General features: G+C 46.4%; 1 protein-coding gene across 4 annotated transcripts; it reads right to left on the reverse strand.

Annotated features, from left to right (window-relative positions):
- Positions 1-1,045: 1,045 nt before the first annotated feature.
- LOC8052809 lies at positions 1,046-25,960 on the reverse strand. Of its 4 annotated transcripts, none has more exons than XM_040210812.2 (8): positions 25,700-25,960; positions 24,241-24,325; positions 23,124-23,355; positions 11,864-12,115; positions 8,157-8,270; positions 5,679-5,930; positions 4,779-4,909; positions 1,046-2,924 (listed from the first exon to the last, which is right to left on the reverse strand). In XM_040210812.2, the coding sequence occupies exons 3-8, from the start codon at positions 23,265-23,267 to the stop codon at positions 2,735-2,737; spliced, it is 1,083 nt and encodes a 360-aa protein (XP_040066746.1). In that variant the 5' UTR covers positions 23,268-23,355; positions 24,241-24,325; positions 25,700-25,960; the 3' UTR covers positions 1,046-2,734. The 4 variants fall into 4 exon arrangements, with proteins under 4 accessions (XP_040066746.1, XP_040066747.1, XP_029831343.2 ...); XM_040210813.2 differs by lacking the exon at positions 25,700-25,960 and adding an exon at positions 25,110-25,595; XM_029975483.3 differs by lacking the exon at positions 24,241-24,325 and having other exon boundaries at positions 25,700-25,952.
- Positions 25,961-27,242: the final 1,282 nt, after the last annotated feature.

A 27,242-nucleotide genomic window follows, 5' to 3' on the forward strand; every position in this document is an offset into this window, starting at 1 on the left:
CGTGTCGGAGGATCAATCAATGGCGCTACTTTTAGTATAGAGGGGTCTAGCCAACCAGCGCCACCGGACATCTTTTGTTAGCGGACGGACACCGTAGGCGGGCGTTTCCAGTTTTGATTTCCAATGTTTTTCACGGGCAAGTTTGTACAGCGATATTTTGAGATACACTTAGTGCACATTCTTTGGCCACCCCTGTACAAAACCTTGACTCGATACATTCAGAAACCGATTTGCGCAGGTCCCTTCGAACAGCCAACGATCCACTCGCACCATACATGTAGCAAGATCTGTGACTATTGGTCCTCCTGATAAGCTGTCTGCAGCCACGCTGGTGAACCTCTTCTACTATTTACTCCATCTAACTGCACGTAGGCAATTTTTTTATTCATGTTACTTTCGGTGTTGCCAGATCCGAGACATCGTAGGTTGCTCCACCACCGACGGTACTTACAAGAAGCAGAAGCGGGGACTTTAAACACAGAAACCTTTGCTTACGTTTTACTCCGTCGACATTGTTCTGGCGCAACCGCCATCGTCATCTTGGCCACCAACGAGCCGATTGCTTGCTGAAGCGCCAACTCGTCTCCATTCCGAACGAAAGCGTACTGAAGTTGAGTTGCAGCTGATGCTTCTTTATGTCACTGTCTGCTCTGGCACAAGCAGTCGACCACAATGCAAAACACTCTCCGAGAGCAAAACACAGGGCAAAGTTTCCCCAGCACGAATTCTCACCAAAGTTCCAAGGGAGATGTACACTGCAAAACAGAGCACGAACAAGCAATATTTTTTCTTTTCACAGCAGTACTTTGTTGCAAGCTGTTATTCTTGCACATCAGCTTAGTCAGTAAAATTTTATGCTTGCTAATACTTTGCCTTAGAAAGATGTGAAGCACCAATGTTTAGCTCACACCAAGCGAGTTGCGCAGTGTGTGTCAGATGAAACTACCATGCAGAACTACAGGAATGACACCCCTCCGAAAGCAAGTCAGCCTTGCACAGATGACACGCCAGAGAACAAGACATTGACCCACACACACGCAGAAAGTTTCCATTAGAAAACATCACATTTATTTTAATAAAACGAAATGTACCATCTGTACTATTAAAAAGTGTGTGTATAAAAGTCTAGCTCATTGTCTGGTGCGCGATATTTTTTTTTATATGAAATACGTTAGCATTGTAGAGAAAACTGAACTCTCGAATGGTGCCAGGCATTTTCGCATGCTTTGATCTCAATCCAGTGAAGACACTGGGTGCAACACAGATCAATGTTAACAAAAGGACACAAAGAAAGCATTCGGTGTCACTGCAATGTACTATCTCGTTTTAGTGGCAATGGCAAATATCTGCGATACTCCACATGAATTCAATCAAAGCTAGTAGAACAGACCCATGAAGGCTCTAATGCTAATAGTAACTCTCAACTCTGAGTAAAGAAAAAAAAGAGATAAATCGCAGACAGAACTGCTAAACCTGCCGACTACTTGGAATGTGTCCTCAGGACGGACCTTTCGCCAAGTGTTCTGCTTCAAATACGAAAGGAAAAACAGCTAACAAAAACCCAAAACTTTAGCTCCGCTTTCTACACCAAGAAAGTTGCATGCACCTAGCTCCGAGAGCCCTCGTGGCTGAGTGAGTGTTTGTGCGACCCAAGCTGAAAGCAACTTCCCACCAATGCGTCTCTATACTTTCAGTTGTGCTGTCGCGAAACATTGTTCGACCGGGGCGGGACAATTCCTGCCGAGTACAAACGTGTCGGAGGACCGGCAAAACTCGGTAAGCTACGGGCTTGGGGCCAAATTGAAAGAGAATGACCGTTTCAAGTGTGTCAAACAGCCAGCATGGAAGTCCGAAGCTTTGTTTAGTATACGTTGGGGATGCTCTTCCTTAGCAGGAACGAGAGTCTACTTCCAACGAATTTCAAGCTTCACAGTCTCGAAAAGCAAACACAAACCGGTAACGCGACAAAACAAAACAAGGGGCACAACTCAAACAAAGGCAATTGGGGTTGCACTGACTAGTCCGTGACTCTGCTCCTAGCAACTAAACTATCGAGGACACAGATAGGTTGCCTACCCTAAACGAGAGAGAGCAAACGACTAAGTTAGGTTTCTGGAACGGGGGCAGTCGTCGCCTTCTGACCGATTTGATCGGGCGTTGGCAAAAGGCAGCGACGACTCTGCCGTACAAGTCGCTAGACGTTTGTTCGACGGAGGGTGCGTGGGCTCGCCCACTGTCAAAACCAGGCATCGGGGCTACGCTAGGCAAGAACTGGTGACTAACGGTGACTGCAGCGAAGAAGGCAAGAACGCGGGGTAAATAAAAAAAACACAAGCTGCAAAACAAAAATCTCTTTACGCTGAGACGCCTCACACTAAGCGAACGCAGTGCAGCGGTCGGCCCGAAAGCCCTCAAAAGAGACTTGGCTCTCAAGCAGACGAGTAACGGGCCAGCGCCCATTTCAAATGCGCACCACGCAAAACACAACTTGTAACGTGCGAAACAACTGAAGAAATTTGGGCAGCGCGGGGCGAATTTGGGTTTCTTGAGATGCGTCGCAGCACCGATCACCGCTTATTTGTGCATATTGTTCAGACGGAACTCGGGGACAAAGCCTGGCAGCGTTGCATGAAAGAAACACCGAAGTGTCCGTTGGGTAACACGTCCCATTCCGGATGGAAGCGTTTCTGCGGTGGCGGGCGACTGGCGCTGTTTGGAATGGCTGCGGCGGCAGTCATCTCGCGGGCAGCGGCGTCGGTGGGTGCCGCACCGTGGTGTTGCCATCCGACAACGAGGGCGCCGGTGGCAGGTCCGTGCCGTCGGGTAGCCTCTTGAAGAAGTGGTCTTCGTCCGGAAAGACGTACGGTTGCTGGTTGTTGCTGTACAGGAGCCCCAGGATGACGTTCAGTGCAGACATATCATACCTGCAGATGATACGGGGAAACAGGTGCGTAATCAGGGATGGCTCTCGCTAGACAGGGTCACCGTTGTCTGCTACCCTCGCAGTTTGAGCAACGAGCGCAAAAGGGTTGTGGAACAGGTCACTAACATAGAGCTTACCAAACTCGCCCCAAAAAATTACCGCACACAGGCATCAGACTTCTTACCTGTCGTTATCAGCAACCAAGACTGACACATTATGATGCCATATAGTAACTGACATTGCACATTTCTAGTCACAACTGCCTGGTAACCAAACATAAAAAGAATGATTAATTTAATAATTTAATGCGCTGTTACTGATAGAACATGCAGTTGGCCCACCTTGAAATACGTCTTTTCATAACTGTAGAGGACATAACATTGGTCAGTGCACTATACAAGCACTGACCTTTCAGTATGCACAGCACAGTATCGATTAAACATGGCGGGGGTGTAATTTAATTTCGTGACCTACACTACAGCATGAGCTTTCGCTTTCCACCCTCTAAGTTGCAGCCCTTTGACACGCCTGGCCAACAGCTTCGCTGCACAGAGGGTAGCCTAGCCCCTCAAGGGCGATTCACACTTGCGTTGAGTCCAACTGAGTGCGAGGGTTGCTGTGGCAACAGCTGCGTCGGCTTAAAAAAAACGGCTTTACCCGCTTTGTTGGAGCCGACGCACTTGTTGCCATAGCAACCCTCGCACTCGGTCAGGCTCAATGTAAGTGTGTGAATCGCCCTTTAACCGCTTTTAGTTTTGGGGAATCTGTAACACTCCGCTGCTTAATTGTCTCGAAAATTACATTTATTGCCTTCAAAATAAAGCTTTCAGCCACAGACAAAATGGGAGCAAACTTTAAAAATATTTGGTGCTGCAACTTGTTGGCAGGGCCGCAAACTAAGCAGTGAGCGAGCCTGGTTCCTCTAAAACGGTTGAGTGCGTGAGCCGGGGAAAGCAGACAAACTATACTCGTACTGAACGGTTTGGGGATGGCTCCATGCTGTTGAGCTAGGCTCGTCCAAAACGGCTAAGGGGCTAGTCAAATTCAACTATGATCACGATTTCGTGTTTTCGGAGTATATGTTTCGCAAAATTCAAAGGGTGTTCTTCGGAGTTTATTTTTCGCTAGACATTCGTGGTTTATCGGAGTTTATTTTTGTTAGAGTCCTAATTTCCTGAAATTCTGGGTTTATTTTATTGCGTTTCCTATATTTAAAAATTAAAAACCAAAATAAATAAAGTTCGGGTGCCACGATTCCTTGACCTGAAGGAACCTTGACGAGCTAAAAGACAAACCACTTTTGTCAGTAGTTCGAGATTTCAAAGGAAACTGAAGTGGCATTTCCTCAGGTCCACTAACCCTGTGCTCTTGTAAAGTTTATTTGTAAGACACCGACTTTTTTGCTTCTTATTTTTTGATTGCCAGTTCAATATTCGGAGTTTGTCAGATAAACCCAATTGACAAAAAATTTACCAGTTAGTGTTTTTCAGATTTATCCAAAAACACAGAACCCTACCTATGATTTACTAGCAAGAAAGTTTGAAGCAAATGTAACAGTACCAGCAGTAAACACGCAAGCGGAACTATGGTACCTGGAATGCGTCCCTCACTAGTGTATTCACCGCATTCTTATTTTGCCGCATCAAATTCTCGCTAGTGACGTCGCAACTCCGCGATGCCGTTTTCTACAACCGACCGTCAGGACGGCAACAACGCAAAGCGTTGCACGGTGGCTCTCGTGACGCAGTTTGTTGCCATTTCGGCGCTGCGTTTCGGTCGCCGCGTCGCCTCTCGGCGACATCCCGCAACGAGCCAACTCCGAAAGGCAAAGGGGGAAGAGGGGAAATGCATCCACCTGTGGCAGCCAGAGTAGCGGTAGAGGGGCTTCTTGTCGAAGCGGCAACCCGTGCTCTGTGCCCCAACGGGGGTGATGCACTCTGCCACCAGGGCGCACCGCACCCAGGGAAGCATCAGCCGCCCCCGCACCTGCATTGCGTCCGCCGATCAGCACGGTGCAACATCGCCATAGTCGAGACCGATGAAATGACAACAGGATATAGGAAAGAAAAGTACACTCGCAACAGTGGCACAGCTTTTGAGGCACCGAAGTTAATTATATCGACTTTTTTCTTGAATAAACTTACTTTACTACAAAGAGGTTCTATGCAGAAAATGGGACTGAAAGAGGGCCGTTTGGAGAGGGCCGAAAAATATTGGTTAGGAGCGTCCCACGGACATTCAGTGTCCACACCAGAGCTGTAGAAAAGCTACACTTAAAAGGCTACTAAACCACAGTCCCTGACAAAGTGAGAACGGCGTGTCTTTCCAACGCCTGGCCTCCAGCACTTGTTCCGTGCCATCTGCCATGCTGTGACTGCGTGCGCGAGGTTCACGAGACGCATCGCCCAGCGTCGCGTTGGACGACTGAAGCTCCTCCCTGCCCTTCTCCCCTTGTCAGCGACGATAGTGCCACAACCGCGTGAACAGTTTTCTCCAGCACTGCCCTTGAACTCTGACGGTCGAGTTTCTTTTTTTCCCCCAAAAGATGCTTTCCAGAGGTTGAGTTTTGCTTCTAGAGGAATAGTATAAAGAAAGCGTCGAGGCACGGGCTTTTTCTTAATTATCTAGCGGGAGCACACGCAGTGCTTGCAACCTGCTCAGGTTTGAAGCGTCAAATCGAAACACTGAAGGTCAAATCTCCACTGTACGGCAAAAACCGTCGAAGGGTCAAAGTCGGGGGATCGACCCGCCGCACCTGGGGCGAGTCGAAGAGCAGCATGACGGAGGGGTCGACCATGCGGTGGAAGAAGAAGGCCTCCCGGGGGGCCCCGAGGTACTCGAACATGCCCAGGTGGGTCAGGGCCGAGGTGGGCTGAGGCTCGGGGGACCAGGGGGCCGCCAGACCCTCCCGCAGGGCCCGCCCCACCACCCGCCGGGGGTCCGGTGCCGCCGTCAGCTGGTAGTCCGGCTCCAGCCACAGCACCGCCCCCGCCTGGCGCAGCAGCTCCTGCCAGCCCGGTCGGATCCCCCCATTACCCTTTGGTCTAGGGCACGCTCACCGCACGAGTCAGCAGACGCCGTCTGAAGCGTGTTCCTTCCTTGTGTGGCCATTCCGTCTATTGGTCGCACAGAAACTGCCCACCCGAGGCATGTTCCTTTCTTGTTCCCACCACACAGGTTGCACAAAAACTCTCTGCAGACCGAGACATTTCTTGTATAGCAGTCAGATTGGTCACACTGTCCGCAGACATGTTTGGAGCAAAGTATAAAGCAAAACGCTTTAAACATGTGCAAAGGGAAGCTCAAGATTTTCTTGAATTCAAACAGTAAAATTTGTAATGTAGACACCTTAAAATCATGTCTTAAGGTTTATTTCAACCTTATTAGTAGGAGTGTTGCACCTATCAATTAAACTTTTGACGCTGACCCGCCCGTTGCGGTGCGCCGACGGTAGGAAAGCGTGAGAGCAGGGAGAAAAACTAGCAAAGGTGACGTCATCAGCGGGGTCAGATGACCCTCGCTCGCCACTGAGCTGGCTCGGGTGACGTCACGACTGTCTGGACAGATAGCAGGAGGCGGAGAGGATCGCCGCATGCTCGGCGACAATCGCTGCGCATATTTTTCAAAATAAATGTTAGTAAAGATTACTTAAGACCAAGATAAGAACAATAACAGAATTCATGGGACAAAAAGCTATAAAAGTTCACTCCTAAGTCGGATCTCTTGAAAAGTGCTTCAGCCTCTCTTTAAGGTGCGTGTGAGGACAGTTCTGTCAACGTGTCTGCAGTAAACACCGCGTCTTTTGTATGCTGTATGAGCAATCTGACTGTGGCTTCAAGAAACCCTTTTAAGCACCGATTTCTTGGAGCAGTAAATGGGGATTGTCTGCATTTGTATATTCAACCATAAAATGCATTCACGACCATTACGTGCCTTTGGGGTCGCAAAAAGTTACAGCCTCGAACCGCGGCGTCATTAGGCGGTATAAATAAAATTCACGAAAACGAGGGGGTCCCAAAACATTGGGGTTCTGCAGTAGCATGAAATACCCAAAGCCATACACATGGAGAGTTCAGTCATTCGTTGGGATGGTTGGCACGAAAATGGGAGAACACCAGTGGCACAACGGAGAACGGGCATGTCTGCAGAGACATCTTCTGGCTAAGCTAGAGCTACCAATATTCCCCTAACAAAGGTAGAGAAAAAAAAAACAAAAAAAACTGTCAATTATAATATATTGCTTTGTTTTAACTCGCAAACTTGACCGGTGTGCAACCTATTACTGTCACAATGGGAGAGCCGACAGCGTGGGACACTCCCATTACAACTGCTAACTTCCTCGTGATACTGGCAGTTAGCGTTTAGGACGACAATTCAAGCACATGGGAATTTGTAACAATGTCACATAAACTTGATAGCTCTCAAAACACCTAGCGGGTATAGAAGACCCGCTGACTGCACCGAAAAAGAAAACTACATGCAAGTTAAAAATGTGGGACATTTTTTAACAGGTGCACGAATGTCCGATTCAGTCAGTCTGAAATTAGGCCCAAGCCGGTGAAGAGATTTATAACTTTTATTGAATTGAGCTGGTAACTCAGTGGACCCCCAACCATAAAGTTAATATAATAATTTAGAGGGAAAGGTCCCATGCATTGCTCCTGCTTCGGAACGGAAGGGCACAGACGCAGACATCGGTGGCTCCGATGGGACCACATTGCATGTGACACTCTTATATACACAAAGAATCAGGAGCACATCACTAGCAAGGTCTGTATCGAGTGTTTTTCTAGCTTTATTTCGCATGAAAGCACCAGCATCACACAATGCCTAATAAAGTTATTGAGTACTCAAACAACTTGAACTCATTACTGCAAAACGAACATGCCTAACTTATCATCGGCTTCCTTTCTCCAGTTTTTTGTCGCTCTTTTTCTTATTCTCTCTCTTAGGACTACCGATGTAGAGCTTATAATTTGCCACACTCTGCTCTCGTCTTTATCACCCTACCCCCTCACACGACCGAAGCAATAACTTGAGCAAAGTGGCTGCTAGGAGCCAACCCTTCGGAAGTGCTCTTTTAGCAGACAAAACGTTTGGGAAACCTGACCACCTTTATTACGTAAGCACCAACCGTGAGCAGAATCAGGCAGGCTGTGGTTTCCCCTGCCAGGAGTCCTTCGAAACCACAATAGATAGCAATTGTCTGTCGAATCAAGGAAAGGTCACCCACCTGAATGATGATGGGTCTGTAGGCATATATCTTGAGGTTGCTGACGTGCGCCGGGTAGAAGTCGAAGTTCAGCGTGCGCAGCGTGCAGTTGCTCGAGTTACACAGGTTCTGGGCCTACAGAAATGAAAACAGACCCGAAAAAGATTTTAAGAGAGAAGCACCGGAACGGGCGTACATGGATGCAATGACACTCCCGGAGACGCCTTTCCAAGTTGTTCTACAGTCGTCTTGACGAGACTGCGCGAATCATGTTCTGCAAAGCGGATGTTGGGAATCGTAACCGGTGTTCCGTGCTTTTGGGGTTTATTTTTCCTAAAATTTGGGGCCGTTTTTTGGGGTTTTTTTTTTTCTCCATAGATATGGTGTTTTTCAATATCTATTTTCGGTGCCAGACAAAAAATACCAGGGTTTATCTGGGTTCAGTTCACACGGAAAGAATAAAAACAGAGAAAATATACGAGGGAAAGACACACACAGTTCTTTCAACGAGCAACTACATTTCAATGATGCCCATTGCTGGTTGAAAGAACTGTGTGTGCCTGTCCCTCATATATTTTCTGTGTTTTTATTCTCTCCGTGTGAACTGTACTCCATCCAACGCGCTCTGCTACATGTACCTTATCAGGGTTCCCCCGGCTCCAGGGAACATGCTTGCAACTCAAATACGTGGCAAACATCCAGCACCGGTAAGAGAAGGAAGAGAGTGGTTTCCAAAAACAAAAAAAAGCCTCCTAAACAGCGCAGGCTCTGTTCCAGGTCAACAGAAAAAAGAACTGCAGAGAAAGCTCTCTTCTTGCGGAGCTCAAGGTTTTCTCATTCATAAACAGCAACAATTCCGAGATCTTTGATTTCCCCCGATTTTAAAGGGCAACTCCGGCCAAAACTCAAAATGAAATAAATTACTGGTATCGCTGTAGTAACACAAAATACGACCCCAGCCAAAATATTACGTCCGTGGGACGCCTCATTCTCAACTAATGCCGATAATAAAAATGCGACCCGCCACGAGCCGCTGCTCTTTAGCGGGCAGCCAACGGGTTGCCGATCGCTAAAGCAACATTGGGCCGTGACGACAGTACCGTTCTCTTTTCTTCCTCCGGTCCGGGCATTGCGCGGAGTGCGCTTCTTTGAGCCGCTACCACCGCTACTTCGGCTTGTGATTGGCGTGTTTAGCCATTGCTTTTATCTGTAGCCCGAGTAGCTTCGATATAGCCTTTTGTTTATTTGCTTGTGAGGACCAAGACTCATTTTAGCGAGCAACTCGGTGTGCCCAAGACAGCCCAGCTGTTCCTCGAAAGATGGCGGGTGCAACTTGTAGCGCTATGGGCTGCTCAAACAACCCGCTGCGCAACACTGAGGTGTTTTTTCACAAGTTTCCAATGAACCGGAAATCGGAGAAGATGTGGGTGAATGCTGTTCGTCGAGTGGACTTTGGACTTCGGCTGTTACGCGCCCGAGGAAAAAAGAATGAAAAAAAAAGTGAAAGCCGTTTACAACTCCCTGTAAAGCCGAATTAGAGTGCAGCTCTTGAGGAGGAGGAAGGAAGGGTACTGGGGGGGTGAGTCAAGTGACCTCGGGGGGGGGGGGGGGGGGGGGGGGGGGTCACGTGACGATAACGTCATAAGTGACGTCACTGATGACGTCATCAGTGACGATGACGATGCGGATGCTGGTGACCTCGGGGGGGGGGGCATCACGTGACCTCGGGGGAGGGGGGTCACGTGACCTCAGGGGGGTCACGTTGTACCTTGAGGGGTCACGTGACCTCGGGGGGGGGGGGCTCGCGCGGTGCATTATGGGACATTCCCATAATGCACTGCGCAGTTAAAGCCCGTTCACACTCTTGCGACATCTTAAACCTAGGTTCCTTAAAACTTCTTAAACCAGAGAACACACTGGCGCCATCTATTGGGAAGCAGTGTAAACTCGGCGGTCCGGCATATTTTTTTTTATTTCTCGCGCATTATCCTTTCTTTCTTGGCTCGAAAAACTTTTGTCAATGTTATAAACGAGCCTTTCTATGGTTATTACGCACATTTGACCTCGGAAATCCCGCAAAACCTTCGCTTTTGTGAAATGCAGTTCCAGGGTCACCGCATAGATGGCGCCACAATACCAGTGTGTTCCCTCATTCTAAATCATTTAAGAAGTTTTAAGAGATCCTCGTCTCTCTCAGTCGTACTCGGTCGTACTCGGTCGCAAGAGTGTGAACGGGCCTTTACGCCGATGGCGACGCTGCTCAAGCCTGAAATGGGCCCCTAAGAGCTGTGCTCTAAAACAGACGTGTACAGCTCAGCACACGTGTGTTCAGGCGCCGCGGCCCGCGCCAGAGAGCCTCAAAACTATGTCTGGGACTGACCCGCAGTGCGAAAGCCAGAGGGCCCCCAGTACTGTACGTCACTGGCAGCACGGCGTAGAGCAACGCCGCTCCATCCACGGAGCCCAGATGGCAATTTAGGCCTTGCAATGAGTATGGAAGACTATACACACGGCGACAGCCACAGAGTACGGCACCGAACGAGTTCACTCGTCTTCCAGTCGCTAGCTTTTGGGTATACAAGCGACAAGTACGGCATAGCAGACGCACGGCAGCGGCCGCCGAGTACAGCACCGTACGAGTTCACGGGGTTTTCAGTCGCTAGCTTTTGGGTGTACGCACTAACTCTTGCTACATATGCTGGGTAACTACCACGTATACAGAATTAAAACAAAATCAGCTTACCTCCTATCTTTAGACGGCTAGCGCAACAGAGGTAGGTGCCGCTCAGCCTGCATACTCGTTGAACGAGAACGATCCTGACGTCACGTTCACATGGCGGCTAATTTCCAGCGTTGCCGGGGCCTCGAGCGGCTAGTTTCGGTTTTGTTGGCCGCGCCCCAAACAAAACTTTGAGACGTTGATATCTTTAAAACTGCGCACAATAACGAGAAAAAAAATTACACCTTGCAATTCAGGGACCCTGACTGCACTAAAACAGTCATAATCCCAAAATCGAAAGTATGGACCGGAGTTGCCCTTTAATAAAACCAGCTCGGGGGTTGAGGCTAGTTTGCAACTTGCGAACAAATGTGTCGAAGTCGCTCGCGACTGCTTCACGACGAGGGAGCACACTGGTGCCATCTATCAGGTAGTCCCGGAACGCTTCTTATCTGCGTATGCCTCAACCGAAGGATTTGCGGTATTTGCGACACCAAGTCTACTTCGGGGTTCGTCGGCATATTCCGAAAACACGGAACCCTAGCTGTAACTCGCATTTGCTAAAATTGACGGATGGTCGGATGCTCCCGCGCAGGACCCCACGATTATCGTAAACGTCTCCGGCCGGTGCACGCATCCCAATACGTGTCTCTCGATTTTATTTTGGTGATGTCGAAGGTCACTATTTCAGCAGTGTCCTGGCAGCGGCGGTTTAAGTGGCAGATGCCCGCTCTGCTGCAGATTGCTCTCCAGATCAACTATCAGCAGGCAGGGCTTGGCACGCCGTGACGACAGCGACACTCGCCTTCGCTCCAACTTTTTGCCGGAACTTCTAGCACTTGCCGGTGGGAGGGTGAGATCCGACAGCGCGACACTCCGGCTTTTGCGACGTCACACGTCACCACCTTGGGATCGCTTTTGTTGTCGGGACTCCCGACACGCCGGTCGGATACGTCCTCTGGACACGACACCCGCGGCTCGCCCGACGAGCCGGTGACCGAAGACTCGCCTGGAGCAGGTCCACGGTGCCGAGGTCGAGCGCGTAGACCACGACGGGGTGGTCAGGGAAGTGGGCCTGGCAGGCCTCCAGGAAGCCCGCCAGCCGCGCCACCTGGTCGGGCCCCATGGCGGTGCCTACCACGGCCGGCACGGCGTTGGGGCCCGAAGTGGGCGACCGGGAAGGGGCTGGGCTCGGGGGGGACAGCCCCAGGTGCGACAGGTAGCGCTCCAGCTCCTGGGGCTCGCGCTGCTCCGGTCCCACCTAAGGGAAGGGAACGTTTTTCAAGTTTATGTTTAAGCTGCCCCCTCAAATTTTTTTACAGCAAAAAAAAAAAAAAACAACCATGCATCGACAATGAAATTATACATAACCAATAACTTTCTAATATACCTACCGCAAAAATCTGGGAAACTACAGTTTAAGATGCAGTCATTACAAAAAAAACCAAGTTCAACTGGTATATCTTCATCGTAGCCAAAACGGCACGAGCCAACATTTCCCTTTTTATATTTAAAAGAGCCATTGTACGATACATACTAAATTGCTCATGATCTGCAGTTAATAATTCCCCATGTCAATGTATTTTAAAAGGTGTGATTGTCTTTGTTTCTTTTTGTGCGGTACGCAACTGCAGCTCCGAACCAGATGCCAGTCTCAGAACTACCTAACCGTTTTCATATTCATAAGTTATAAGTGATTTTCTGAAAATTTCGATCGAAAAATGGCTGTAACTGGCACCTGCATGGCGTCAGTTACCGAGAACGGGTTCCATTCAGTCATTGAAATTTTCAGAAAATCACTTATAACTTTCGAATAATATAACGGTTTGTTCTGAAACTTCAACATCTAATTGGGACTGCAAGCTATACGTTTGGGCGGAGGTTGAACATATCGCTTGCGGCGATGCATTCTTTATTTTTGCAGCAAAAGAAAACACCCATAGATTTTTTGAGGTGACACGCTGTAGATTGGAATATTTTTATTTCTTCTCTCATGGCAAATTTAACACTATCATTAAAAAAGATGTCAGCTATTCATCCGCTGGACCGACCAAGATCAATCACACCGGATTAATCGAGCAATAGAGACTTCACTGGAATGTTTTCAAATATTAATTTTTACCTCGAGTAATATAACACTGAAATTCAATTAGAATATTGTAAAATATTTTTAAAGTGAACATTGAACTGCTGCAAATAAAAAGACACTAACACCCCCCCAAATTTTTTTTTTCATTTTTTGTCACGCGATTTATTATGGTGCCAGGAGACTACCCAATCAACATTTTGCTAGTGTCACATATATTTTTAATAAAGTAAAAAAATGCGACTGTTTGACACTGAAGCGGCTGGGGAGGAAGAAGAAATATAGAGGAGAGGAGTTGCCAAAAGACACTTGGCTTTGCAACTTTTTATTTTTAATCAACGTATTTGCAGCTTTTTAGAAGTCACAAAAAGTGAGTATTATATTTTGTTTTTATTTCTAATATTGAGTGTGTGCCTCGGATGTCTTTTTATGGCGATACCTAGATGCACACACCCTAGACGCCCTAGAAAACTTAGAATTATGACCACATGTTGCCGTTTTCCATATTAAAAGCATGACCAAACAACGCGACACGTCTCTTTTTTTGAGATACCGCTAAATACTGAGCAAGTGCTCACTTAAAACTTGGGAGAAAATCTTGAAAACTGAGCAGTGGGTGCTTGTTAGGACTAAAGGCCCAGTGCTGACTTTGCGTTGTCTCAGTGCTGAGATGCCTGTATGAACCGACCTCATTAGCAAAAATGCGGAAGGGGCACATGATGGGCGGGCTTCACTGCTTTGCATCAGAGTGTTTCGAGAAGCGGCTGATGAGGAGAATCACCTCAGTTAGCTAGGTGGGTTCAAAGTAAGGGTGGGCTCTCAATGTGTCCCTTTGCTTAGTTTTCAAATGTTTTGAAGGTAGCAAGTGGCTGTTTATTGGGACATGGACGCACGCTCAGTACTTAATGGTGTATCTAAAAAAAAAAAAAAAAAGCGCACAGTGCCACATTTGGTTATGTTTTCTTAGGGTCACAGCTTTCATAATTTCCCAGGATCATAATTTTGGGTTTTCTAGGATGCTTAGGGTACATAGACTGAGGTATCACCTTAAAATCTCGAAGACCACTCTAGTGCCCCTTTACGCTGACACATGAACGACAAAAGTGCACCAACCCCAGCAGTAAAGTCGTAAACCAGCTAATCGAAAGTGTTTGTGGTTGTAATTAGTTTCAATCTAGGCAGCTAAAAACTTCACAAGTTACTACGAAATTTCGACAAATGTAAATTGGTCACATTTTTCGAGTAACTTGCAACTTAGTTAATTGTGCTACGTCGCAATATCCTTCTAACAAATGCACAAATTCGCATCAATCTCATTTCTGGGTCAGCGCTATGCATTGCCGCTGCCTAGAACTCTACTGTGAGCAGAATGATGGATGAAAAGGGAACTCTGCCACCTTCCAGCAATTGCAGCACACCTCCAAGTAATTTAAGCATAACTTAGTTACTTCTTGTGAGTAAGTACACACTTTTATCAAACATGTAATGTCCAACATGTACCATAATAGAAATCTAATTACACTGCAGCTAAAGTAGCTTTAGCTGAGTCACTTTTTGAGGATAACTTTTATAGCACTGCCCAGTAGCATACGATATGGGGCAGGTTGCTCCCCCTCTGTTCATTGGGAAGATAAATATTGAAGAAAATAAATGCTTAAAGAAACAAAACTCATGCCCCCCCCCCCCAAAAAAAAAAGGGCTTGTAAAAAACCAGTGTCTGGAAACAAAGTACCAACACTGGTTATTCTGTTTTATTATGACTCCTCCTAACATAAAGGTTCAACGGACTGCCTCCTCCTGCTAGGTCAGCCGTAGCTTTTGTAGCTTCACTGGCAGTCTGGAAGTTTGTCTCGCAACAGTGTCTTTGCAATGAGCAAAGACACCGTTGCGAGACAAACTTTTAAAAGGTCATGCGTTCTAGGATCAATGGGGGATTATAAAAAGACAACCGTCATCGGTGGCCAGACAGGCTTTCTGCCAAAGGGGCGTGAAGATGGCACGCAGCCAACTGGGCTGAGCCTCCACAATAACAAAAGAAACAAAACACAGAAGTGGAAAGAATGCACGCGATACTGCCTCTAACCGTGGCAAGAATGAGCGCCTACTTTAGTCACATTTTCTTGCACTCCACCCAGGTCATTCCCAACTAGCGTCAGAAATCAATTACTACCTTAAAACACCCAAAAAAACAAAATACAGAAAAGAAATAATCCCTACTTGACAAATTATTTCAAACACTCTTTTCTTTTTGTAAGAAGTATAGAAGTATGGAACGAGCTCCCTGCATATATTATAGACCAGTGTCCGAAATCCTAGCCCCCAGCGATAAAAATGGGAAGTAGTTTTAAATGCAGGCCTTAGTAAAGAGGGGGGCTGTGCATAAAACAAGGTTTTTGCTTTCTTTTTTACCGCTTTGCAAGCGGTAAAAATTGGTGCGCACGAATATCTTTATCGAGCAAAATTTAAAAAAGTGCTCATCTTTAGTCGTTGACAGGTCAAGAAGGAAGTGGAAGCTCCTCCCACCTTTTTCTACTTCCTTCTTGACCTGTCACCGACTATAGTGTACATTCCAGCAGTGTCATGTGGTGTACCACTCCTGCCCTGGCTTCATGGATGGTAGTACACTATCTATAAATTAATTTAAAATTTTAAAAGGTCACTTTTAAGAACAGACAAGAATAAGACCTCGGAGGATTTTCTTCTTCGCTCTATGAAAGTCAGCACACAGCACAAACATTCTCGCAGTGTCTACGCGATACCACCTAGAAACCCAGACCAGCTCACTATGTCCTTGACAGTGGACCCCGACCAGGCCCAAACGACTGCCGCAGCTCGACGAGAGTATGTGGCAAAGTGGAAGACGCCACAAGGCGCACGTACGAGGATGCCGATGTGAGCCGGGCAGCGTGCCTAGATCCACTATTGTCTATTGCAGGTTAAGCGGGTCCACCCACAAAGCCCTCCACTTTTTCCATTTGAAAAGAGCGAATCTGGACAGGATGAAACCACCGACCATGAACAGTAGAAAGCCATTGTGGGAAAGACTCGCTCTTCTTAACCTGGAACCGACTGCATCGAAGGAGGAAAGGTGCCGGCCTTGTTTTCGGATAAAACCGAGAGTTCCCAATATTTGCACCAGAAGACGTTTCTTGAAAACCGGGTTAAAGGAATGCTGAACCAAGATTTCGAGCTCACAAAATAAGGCTGGAGTAATAGGCGGGACACTGCAAAACCCCAAAACATCATTCATACAGCGATATCTCTAACAGCGGTTCTCAACCATTCATGTTTGGCAGACCCCTTGTGGATCGGCGGAGACGATGGAGGACCCAATTCGTGGTCAGGGGAAGGGAGAGGTGTAGGTCAATTATGATAATGATTTATTAAATGAATATAACTAAGGGCTAGTGTGAAGTAGACTTCTCTCATTGACGTACCCCCGAGAAACTCACCAAAAAATTGGAACGTTGCTCATCAATGTGAAAAAATACAACTTTAATTGCAGGGCTTGACTGAAAAGGCAGGGCTTCGCGGATCCCCATTTGAGAAACACTGCTCTAACAGATGGTCGTATTTTTGGAAAAGAAGTGCATGATTGAACAAAGGCCGACGAGACATCTCACGTCACGATTCTCATTTCCTCTCCTCTTCGCTTCGTCCCCTCGAACAGGTGAACCGAAGCGAGGAGGAGAGAAAGCTGCTTTCCCTCATTCTCAACTGCTCTAGGAGAATCATGACGTCACATTCCTCGCTTGATCGCACCCTTCTTTTACAAGAATATGGCCATCCGTTTGAGATATCGATGTATAAGTGATGTTTTGGAGTTTGTAGCGTCCCGTTCAAGGCCTCTGCAGCCTTATTTTGTGAAATCCAAATTTCGGTTCAGCATCCTCTAAACCCGACTTTTCTCAGAATTTGAACTTTGAATTCCACTATTTTCCAAATTACCCTGCTCCGAAAATAATTTCTAGGAAACAAAATGTTAGTAGGAACGCAGGCACTAGCTTCAGACCTTAGAAACGAACCTAGATTCTGTTGACTTCAGTAACATAGATTGAGCACCAAAATGTCGCTTTTGTCTATTGTGAAAGATTCCTTGCCCTTCTTTCCCTTCCGTTTCAACCAGCGCAAAAAAAAAAAAAAAATGGGAAGGATGAGAAACTGCTTGCAACCAAGTGTCGAACCGGAACCGAACTGAAAACCAGAACCGTTATTTTTAGTCGAACTGGAACTGAACCAAACCGAAATCTTCGCCGCCATCTTGGAACTCAACTGGAACCAAATTGGGGAAAAATATAACAGTAACCGGTTCATAACGATTCACAGTAATTTTTTTTATTGTGACAAAATGACTGTTGGAGAAGTAAAAATTGGCAGCTGTATTTCTATGTTGTGATCAAATTGTCATATACTGAATTGCAATGTATGACTAATTGTGAGTTTTTGTGACTTTTTTTCTATCGGCACTACATTTAATCATGTGTCACGTGGTCACGAGACGTCACGATGCGAAGACATGCTGTCAAAAAATGTCACATCACGTGGCCCTGTGACGTATTGCATGACTCACCGCGTCAAGTGGACTTAAATTGAGAATGCCACTAGATGTATTAGCATTGTTGACACTGTGACGTCGTATGCCATCACAAATTCTTCCCGCGAGTCACGTGACACTTTGACGTGCTCGATTGTCATGAGCCTGAGTTGAGTGCTCGGGTTCTTGACAATCAGCATCGCCAAACATTCGTGTTGGTGGCGTGTTCAATCAAGGATGAGAATAGCCAAACTCTAACAATGTCTAAAGCTCAACCCATGCTTTATTCTTTGCCAACTCCAGCGCATGACTATGATGAACACTGGTGGTATACAATTAGCGTCAAATCACATCACCACTTGTTCTATTAGCGAGTTAAGGGGAGGAAAGCTGTTTCTTTCCTTTATTTTTTCTGTGTCTGCCATTGAGCAGAGTGGAAAACTAATGGGTGTTTTTGCAAGTTATCAACGTCAGGTATTATCTCTTAGCGGTATTTACTGTAAGTACAAAGATTGTTGCACGAGCCATTTTACATGCACACATCATTGAGACACCCAAACATGTTTTCGTTGCTGCTGAACTTTCCCCAGACAGTTGTCCCCGAGAATAGAAGCATTAAAAAGACTAAATATGGCTTATTAATCAGACAATAAATAGAACTAAGTGTGTACGGCAGGGATACCTGAAAAGAAAGATTCTAGTGGCCTCAGAGGGACAGCCGAACATAGGCAGTCACTAAAATTCTCGCAGTTTTGTTTAAACTTCACAGTTTTTGAAAGCAAAATAAAAGAAATGGAGAATTACTATTAACAAATTACACAAATATAATTGTCGAATTGGCACCCCCAAATGAAAGAGGGAGTCCATCAGAAATAAAAAGTATTCTCTGGAGCAGCATCGTAAAAAGAAAAAAAGGGGGGGGGGGGGGTTTAAAAACATACTGTGTTGTAAAGGTTCCTCTGCTCCACTTCTTCGGCACGGACCAGAAAGCGTGATCATACAAAACTACTTTGTTTGCAAAATCGCTCCGACCAGAAAGCGCATCTTCGTGGTGCCAGACGTTCCTGCCGTTACTCACGACACTGCATCAAGCAAGAATATTTTTTGTTTCTGAATACATGAGTTGCACTGAGCGCAAACATTCTACAGCATGCATTTTGCACCACGAGACTTGATTTTTTCAGCAAAAGGAAATTTCAATGACCACTAGCATATAGTATGATGATGTCACATGCAAACCATGTTAAACAGTTCAGTTTTCTGGTGAAATGTGATGCTCTCAACACAATACAACCGTTTCACTCTAAGTGTGAGCATAACGAAGCTACAAGAACAGGCTCCGGGCTTTCAGCATCCTTGCCAAGCACGCACGCTCGTGCAGTGCAAGCATGCTCGCGCTTATAGCATCGGCTGCGTCTGAACTTAAAGGGACCCTGCAAAGCATTTCTGGACTTTTTCTAATTTGCAACGCGTTCACTCGAACTAGTGAGTGGGACTCTGGCAAAACATTAAACAGAAAATAAATAAGAAATCTGATGTATTTTGAACATAATCGGTGAAAGAAGTACAGACTTTTGAGCACATTTTTTTTTTGTTGATGACATCCTCGGTTTGAACCAATAGAGAACCGAAACGACAAGAGCGTACAACAACCAGGCACAATCTTCCTAAGTGTTCTTAAGTGTTAGAAATTAACATCCATTTATGAAGATGTGAATGCCCCACCAATTTATAAGTGTTCCAAGCAAAAATCAGTCAGAGTCACGTGTTTGAAAGGATCAGAAGGAGTCACGCACGCCTATCCAGCCAGTCCTAGCTCTAGAATTCTATGTCGTCATTATCCGACGCTCTCGACCAATGTCGTCACTGAACGCTCGTGTTTGACACTGATAGGCGCGCCTTTCGAAGCAGCATTTGGTTCTCTTCGTCCATTTGCAGTGCCCCTTTAAACTGAAACGAAATATAGCAAAAAGGGATGTCCAAATTGTAAAGCTTTGCAGTATATATAGTAGTCTCGCGATGATATGCGGCAGGCTAATAAAATGTTAGAGTGCGCATGACTGATAAAGCACAGAGTTGTAAAATGAGGCTCCAAAACAAGTGCACGTAAAATCGAATATAACTTCAGCCTCCCAAGACAGTATTCTGCGAAGTTTCGAGCTCGTGCAAGCCGATGTCCAAATCTAATTTAAATTAGAAATATAATGCCTGTTCTTCGCGTTATTTATGTGTAATTAGGAACATCATTCCTCGCATCTCTATTAGAGAAGTACGGGCCATAACCAACCAAGTCCTAAAAGGTTAGGTTAGAACGTTTCAAAACCGATTAGTTTTTTTTCATCGGGGGTGACTATTCGCACATGGAGTGCAGCAGCTTCTTTTCCATCTACGGTGTGTCGTTTGCTTCACTCACTTTTTCTTTAAGTGCCCTAGTCCATTGACATACGCCGATGGTTAAGTGCCTGTAGACCTAATTAGCCCAACCTATTGAAGCGTCGGGCTCTTAAATGTTTAGGACTTGGTTTGTGAAGGTCTGTATTTCTCAAATTTTTGACTCAACCAGACATAGTTCCATCATACGTGTTTACGTTTAAAACATGCATCTCTAAATATTTCTTTCTGCAGTAAGGCGTCGTGTATGGGATTATTCAGAAGAATACCATTTATTATCTCTCTTTCTGCACAATTCGTGTATTTGCTTTTAGATCTATAATGTGAGCACACACTCCTTTTTGGCATACCCCACGACCCGGTGTTTCAAGGGATACTGAACCGAAATTTAGATTTTGCAAAATAAGGCCGCAGAAGCGTTGAACGGGATGCTACGGACTCCAAAACATCTCATACACTAATATTTCAAACGGATGGCCATACTCTTGGAAAGGGAGGGTGCAATCAAGTGATAGTTTTGACGTCATTATCCTCCGGGAAAAGGTAGCGAGGAGGAGAGGGAATGGGAATCGTGACGGGATTTGTCTCGTCAGCCTTGTCGGCCGTGTTCGAATGCGCACTTCTTTTCCATAAATACAACGATCCGTTAGAGACATTGCTGTACAAGTGTTTTTTTTTTTAATTTTTCAGCGTCCCGCATGTCCATCCAGCCTTGTTTTGTGAGCTTGAAATTTTGGTTCAGTATCCCTTTCACACTGCCAAACAGTGAACATAAAAACACGTTTCCGCAGACTCAACAGATGGCGTATTTTCGAGTATCGTCCTCCCGTGTCAGTCTCAAGCGGTTATGAGAGCTTCATACAGTCAAATTTATTGATGACAATAAAAAAAATGTTTTATTATTGCCCAAAGACATGACCATGTGAATAAAGGGCCGATCACCCTAAAGATATATATCATAACTAAATGCACCCCAAAATGATATAAAATGTGCCCTGTAAATCTTTTCCGGCGTTTTTATTCTCAATAGGTACGTCTATAAGTAATTTGGGAGAACCTTAAACAATCTTTCTTTAAAGCTGATTTAAACAACATCTGTTCCTGATGCATATTACTTCTCAAACATATAGAGGTCTGTTACCACTTTTATGTGATGAAGAACAATTTTATGTGTCTGTGGGCTGGACAAAAACAAAGTACACAGTGGCGCGTCGCGGAACTCTGACAATTAAGCATGCAGACCATCAGAAAGTGACCAATTAAGTATCTGCAATGTCTAGTAGAGTATAAAATACTAATTTGTTCTATTAAAAAAAAATTAGCAAGGGTGATGCTTATTAGCAAATTGAACTCACCGGCATCTTGTCAGGAATAAACCTCAAATGCCAAGCCATGTCGAAAATGTTCACTTCGGTAGGCGCAATTTTAGGCCAGATTCAATGTGAGTACGGAGGTCACTCTCTTTTTAATGATTATTCACCTGCATCACGGTGCTGAGTGTAAACAATATTAGTCAGGAAAGCAAGCGTTATGATTGCCACTCAGTGTTCAATAAAAGGTAGACTGAAAGGGTTCGTCCTAAACCTTTCCTGACATTTTTAAAATATTATTGCTTTTAGCTCAGTTGCGTCGTCATCATATATATTGTGAAACGTATTTCGTAAGCTCTATTTCATGATATATATGGCGAGGACGTGCCCATTTCATGATTTCACGCACTGTAATTAATTCCTAAGTTCAAGAGCACTACTGGATTCTACTTTCAATACTGCGAAACAAAGTTGTACCAATCACGGGTATTTTAGGCAGCCTATCAGACTGATAACCTTACTCAGGTAAAATATATGTGACTGAGGTAAAAAAAGAGATGTTGAGTCATATAAGTTAATCTAGCTTTTCTTTTACTGTTTCATCGAAATTAAATAACAAACTTTATTTTTGGTACCTGAAAATAAGAGTGGATTTTACGAATGATTAAAATCTATATACCGTAGAATACCGCACATCCGCCCATTCCACATTAGTGCCCATATCCAAATTTCTAAGATATGAAAAAATGTGCACAGTGCATTTATATGTAAAATTGATGATCGGACAAACGCCCATCCCCCATCTTTTCGCGATTATCTTTAAATTTTGAGTGGTTACTCATTTCACTGTTGAAATATAGTGCCTATTGCCAAAAAAAAATGCAGAAAATATATTCTCAATTTAGCGGTTTGAACTGGTTCAAACCGGTTCGAACCATTATTTTTTGCTCCCTCGAACTGAACCGAAAGCCGTGAACCAGAACCGAACCGGTAAAAATTTCGGTTTGACACTGCTCACAACATTGTTGCAAAAAGAACAGCAGATATTTTGTTCCAGTCAAACTCAAGTGATATGTTGCGCACTGCAATGGACACGCAAGCTGTGATATTGAGGGAATGTTCTTTCAATTCAGATATGTCCAAAGACCAGACAGGACTAGGGTGGAGACAGAGAGGCTGCGCATGATTAACATTAAGTAAGCAACGAGGGATATGAAAAACCAAAGAGCCCAAGTAAGCTCTTCTACCATGCTCCAATGCTATCTTGTGTGCTTTAATAACTTGATTTGTGAAAACAAATATTTACATTGAAACCAATTAATGCTTTTTGCCATTAATTATACTTATAACTGTCTAAATATAACCTGAAAAACCTGAATTCCAAAATAATTTTTCGAAAACCCCGATTTCTCCACAATTACCAGTTGGGAACAAAGCGCCTAATTTTAGCCCCCCCCCCCCCCCCCTTTTTTTTCAAATATAAAACCCGAAAACGATGAAGCCTACTTTCACTCTATCTCACTAGTTGTGCGCAGTACTGTCAGAGCCACAGGTGGGAGAGAGAGGAAAGCTGTTTTTGTATGCATTTTGAGTGACGCACTAACCCCGAACGGGTGAAAAGTGACAGGGAGGGGGGGGTACACAAAAGACGGTCCGGGTAAGAAGGAAGTTCCTCCTTTGCCTTCTCTCCAACTGCTTAGCTTGCACTCTCTCCCCTGTGCTTTTGGTAGTGCTGCATGCAACTGCCATAAAACACCGGGGGAGCACGCACCTCACTTTCACTGAAAACTGGGTTAACCTAGACATGGGGGCTTGCCCAGTCAAAAGGTGCTTAACACATAATTTGTAGAACTCCCAAGTTTGAAAAATGTTAATAATGGGCGCTTCCGTGGTATTTTACGGTAGTCAGTGTATAGGTGGGGTTGGTTCGTGCCCTGAGGTGTGCTACCTTGAGGTTCTTGAGGTTGCTGAGCTGGCGGTGTGTCTCGGAGACGAGTCCATCCAGGGCAGGCTTGGGGTCTCCATAGAGGCAGACGAGGGTGCTGGTGGCCACGATGCAGCCCAGCAGGAGCAGGAAGCTCTTGGCCCGCATGGGGCACCCGCCCCAACACCGCCACGGGCCCGGGGCGGCACGCCGCGCGGCCAGGAGGGCCCGCTGGGGGCCTCACGCTGGCACCATCCTGCGCCACGGGCGCGTCGTTATGGAACGTGTTTCCGACTGGCGCGTTTACCACATCCAAAAAGGTGGTCCCTCGATTTATGCCTGATATCATAAAAATGTCAGGCTGCCGCCGGCTGCGATCCTAGCAGTGTGACAGCAGCAGTGCTGGATGTGGCAAACACCTGTTCTGCTGCTGGCCATTTGACAGTCCACAAAGGGTTCGGCAGCCGGGAGTTGGGATGTTGCGACAACGGCGACACTAGCATTCTCTCAAGCTTTCTTTCAGAAGTTCTAAGCCCAACCGCGAGGACCGCAAGGTCCGACAGCATGACGCTCCGGCTTTTGCGACGTCATTTGTTGCTACTTTGGGACCACTTTCGATACATGGGCTGTACAAAACGCTAAACACACCCATCGGAGACGGGTTCCAGGTATCGTACCATCCTTGCGACAGCTTGGCCAATGCATTCAAGTTGCCGCCACTACGGAAAAGTGCCTTCAACTGGCGCGTTTACCGATCTATCCCACCTATGCATCGAAAGAGGGCCCAAACAAAGCAACAAATTAAATTGCGGGGGAAGGACGAGAAGTGTCAAGCAGTCAGATGGCGCAATCCTGGTGGTTGGTTGTAGAAAGGCTGGCAAAAAAAGGGCGAGCGGACCCTAGGGTCGCCGTCGTCTCGGCATCTTGTGTCTGCTTTGATTTTCAACCACTGACTGGCTACAGAGTGACCTGCAGCAGAACAGGCGTCCGTCGCAATCACCACCGTAAACATCGGTCAGAGATTTGCTCCAGGCACCATAGTCACCGATAAACGAGCGTGAGATGTCGTAGTCACCGAGGGCACAGGAACATAGGAAAGATCCTCGGTCCCCGTGTTGTCATGCCTGTGCGAGCTTCCTACCCTTGGTCGTGCTTCAGCACTTCCCGAGCCTTGAGTGCGTTCCTCGGGCAAAGTATGACCGGAGACAATGAGCGCCTGGTGGAGGCTGGACGTACAAAAACGACACCTTACCATACTCATCCTGTAAATGACTATGGCGGCGATTACGAATGGAGTAATACCGGAACTTGCGTGGCTCCGCTCGCCATGCGGTGCTACCACTGGGCGACGTCATCCGTAATAAGGGATCTCTGTGTCTACCATTAAAGGGGCGCTAAAGTAGATATTGAGATCATCATTTTAAGGCGCAAACTTAATCTACGCTCCCCAATCATCCCAGAATTACAATTGTACATGGCCCTTTGTTTTCTGAGATATCTCAGAAGAAGGGCCATGTTGTGATGCTTGATCGCCTTTTTCACGTAAAAAAAAGGTTATGCACGATTGTACTTTTCGGTTTCCTACGATGCATAGGGTGCTCAGGGTGCCTCTCAGTCCCCTGGTGGCTAAAACGCGAGACAGTGAAAGAAGATGAGTGGCCGAGAAGGTCAATACATCTTAAAGAGCAGTGGTGAAAGGCACGCTAGCAATGCTGCAAAACACTGATCGTCGACACGTTTTGAGTGGGCTGCTGAGCACCCCACCAGCAGCTGCAAAAGGGAAGTGCTAAAACACTGGCAGTCTGAACGTAACAGTGCATTTCAAACTTTGGGATAGTTGTAATTACTAGACGAGCTTTTCATGGTGGGACAGGTTGAAACCGAAAAAATTGAAAGCGAACAAGCAGTGCGGGCTGCCAGCGCGCAGACTCACAAATAATCGGATACCGATCGTCCTCTGAGAAACTGCTACATGGGCGAGCAGCAACTGCCTTTGACGTATGTGCTTACATTAACAACAGATGCAGCTGTCGAGTGATCTGCAATCCACGGCCTCCCTCACAACTTGGTTCTGGCTGAACAACGGCATCCGAGTGAACTGAGCGCTAACCCAATTACGCGAGTGAAATCAACGGAAAGAAGCAGGCAGTTTAACGGGATTTGCGAGCTTCTTGAAGAGGTACGAAAAGCTATGGACTGTTTACGGGTGCCAAATGCGCTCTTCTAGTCCGCTAGCCGAAGCTGTCACTGATAACACGAAATAGCAGCGCCGCTTGAGTCAGCGCGGTGATCAAGCTGTCGTAACACACGCAAAACGTGTGTTATGTCAGTTTTGAGCGCTGTATAAAGGTAGCAGCACCCTTGGGCCCCGCCTTTTTAGTTCTTTTCTCGCTCGATTCGCTTCGTGCACGTCTTTTACCGCTCGAGACCCAACAGGTGCTCGGACGACTTTTGGAGAGGGGGACTCGAGACATCGCTGGCCACGGAATCACTCTGGGAACAAGACTCGTGCCAAATGCACGACAAACAACAAACTTGTCGGCGGCAGTGATCTGGCAACGTCGCGACGTAAATAGTCACCAGAGCGGTACGCCACTCACCTTGATCGGGGACGAAACGATCCGCGGAAGGTCAAGAAATCATGCCCGAGAACTTTCTGGCGGGGCGCTCGGGGGGACTTCACGAGTGAAGAGACCCGCGTGCGATACCGGACCACGCTACAAGAAAGTCACGCCACCACACCAAACGTCGCGAAATTTTTACGCACCACACAGGTTGCCGCTCAACACCGGCATTTTATCGCCGAAAAAAACCCCGCAGAGTTGTTTCATCAACTCGCGTAAAGGTGTCGCTAGTGTGCTGCAAAATCCGATGGATACGACTCTGGCTAGACCGCTGTATTACTCGTGTAGGGCGGTAGCTTGCGCTACCTCGCCAATAAGTTTTGCTCTTCACAGGATTGTATTATGTGAGGCATTGAAGTCTACCCACTATCCTTTCAATCAGAGCTCGGCATTCTGACGCCATCGCAACCCCTAAGCGAAATTCCCTGAAAAGATTCCCTTTTCAAAAACTTTTAAAGATAAAAAAAAAAAAAAAAAAATTCTAAAAAAGCTTTAGAAAAAAAAAAATCTTTCAGCCTTTCCACTCTGGTGAAGAGGGAAGACCAGCGAAGATGTACTATGGTCAAGGAGGTTAGAAGTGCTAGGAGGGGGCACGTTGCAATATTGGTGGAGACTAGTCATAAAACGTTTAAACGATTTTGTGCCCAGCGTGACCGCAGATCTGTCTGGTGATTGGTGCGCGTGACATGTCACGTGTGAGATGGATGGTTGATTGTAGAAGGACTCCTTGCAGGCTTGCGCGCGCTCCGTCCGGTAGGTTTTATCAGATCGAAGGCTAGACTGTGGTGTATTCTAGTACCCCATAGCAAGACCAAGGCTAGCTACGGTCACGTGATGTGGTCACGTTGGCATGGTAAGTGAGGAGAGTAAGGAGGAAAATGAGAAAGAGGCGAGGCGTCAAGGGAGCATGGCTTGTGGAAGCTACGCGGCCGACGTCATGCCCTCTCCTACCCTTCTATCCTCATTGACTATGATAGTAACGGAGTAATGGCCGACCGCAAGTCGGCAAGCCAGAGTGGAAAGACTCAAAAGGTTGCCGCCGTCGCTTATAGATGGCGGTAGCTGTCCAGAGTTCTGTGTCATCAGGCCATTCGAGGACGGACACGATCCTGGGCAAACTAACCCGTTATATCTCCGCTAAAAAAAAAAAAAAAAAAAGTTTATTTGTTAGTGAGCGCGTTGGTAATGATGTATTTTTAGAAAGAGTTGTATACGAAAACACAGGGGACTTAAAACTTAAAAGTTTAAAGGGGAGAAAGTGAGGAAGTCGCGGTGTAGGAAGGAGATGGGTCTGAACGACTCGTAGGCGCAGTAAGGCGGCCGCGTCTAAAGGCTTGTTCACGAAGTTGCGTCGACCGCGTTGTGTGTGTCTAAACGTCACAGCACCTCCCCATTGGATCGCTGTAAGGATCGCCATAGCAACAGCTCCATGCAAGCAGTCTTAAAGGGGTACTCCGCCGATTTTTGAGCTACCTCAACTAACTATATTTTCTGACTCCCCGGCTTTTACCCTTTCTGG

Source organism: Ixodes scapularis, unplaced genomic scaffold (genome assembly GCF_016920785.2).
Source record: "Ixodes scapularis isolate PalLabHiFi unplaced genomic scaffold, ASM1692078v2 PGA_scaffold1__304_contigs__length_218370807, whole genome shotgun sequence".
Taxonomy (NCBI): Eukaryota; Metazoa; Arthropoda; class Arachnida; order Ixodida; family Ixodidae; genus Ixodes; species Ixodes scapularis.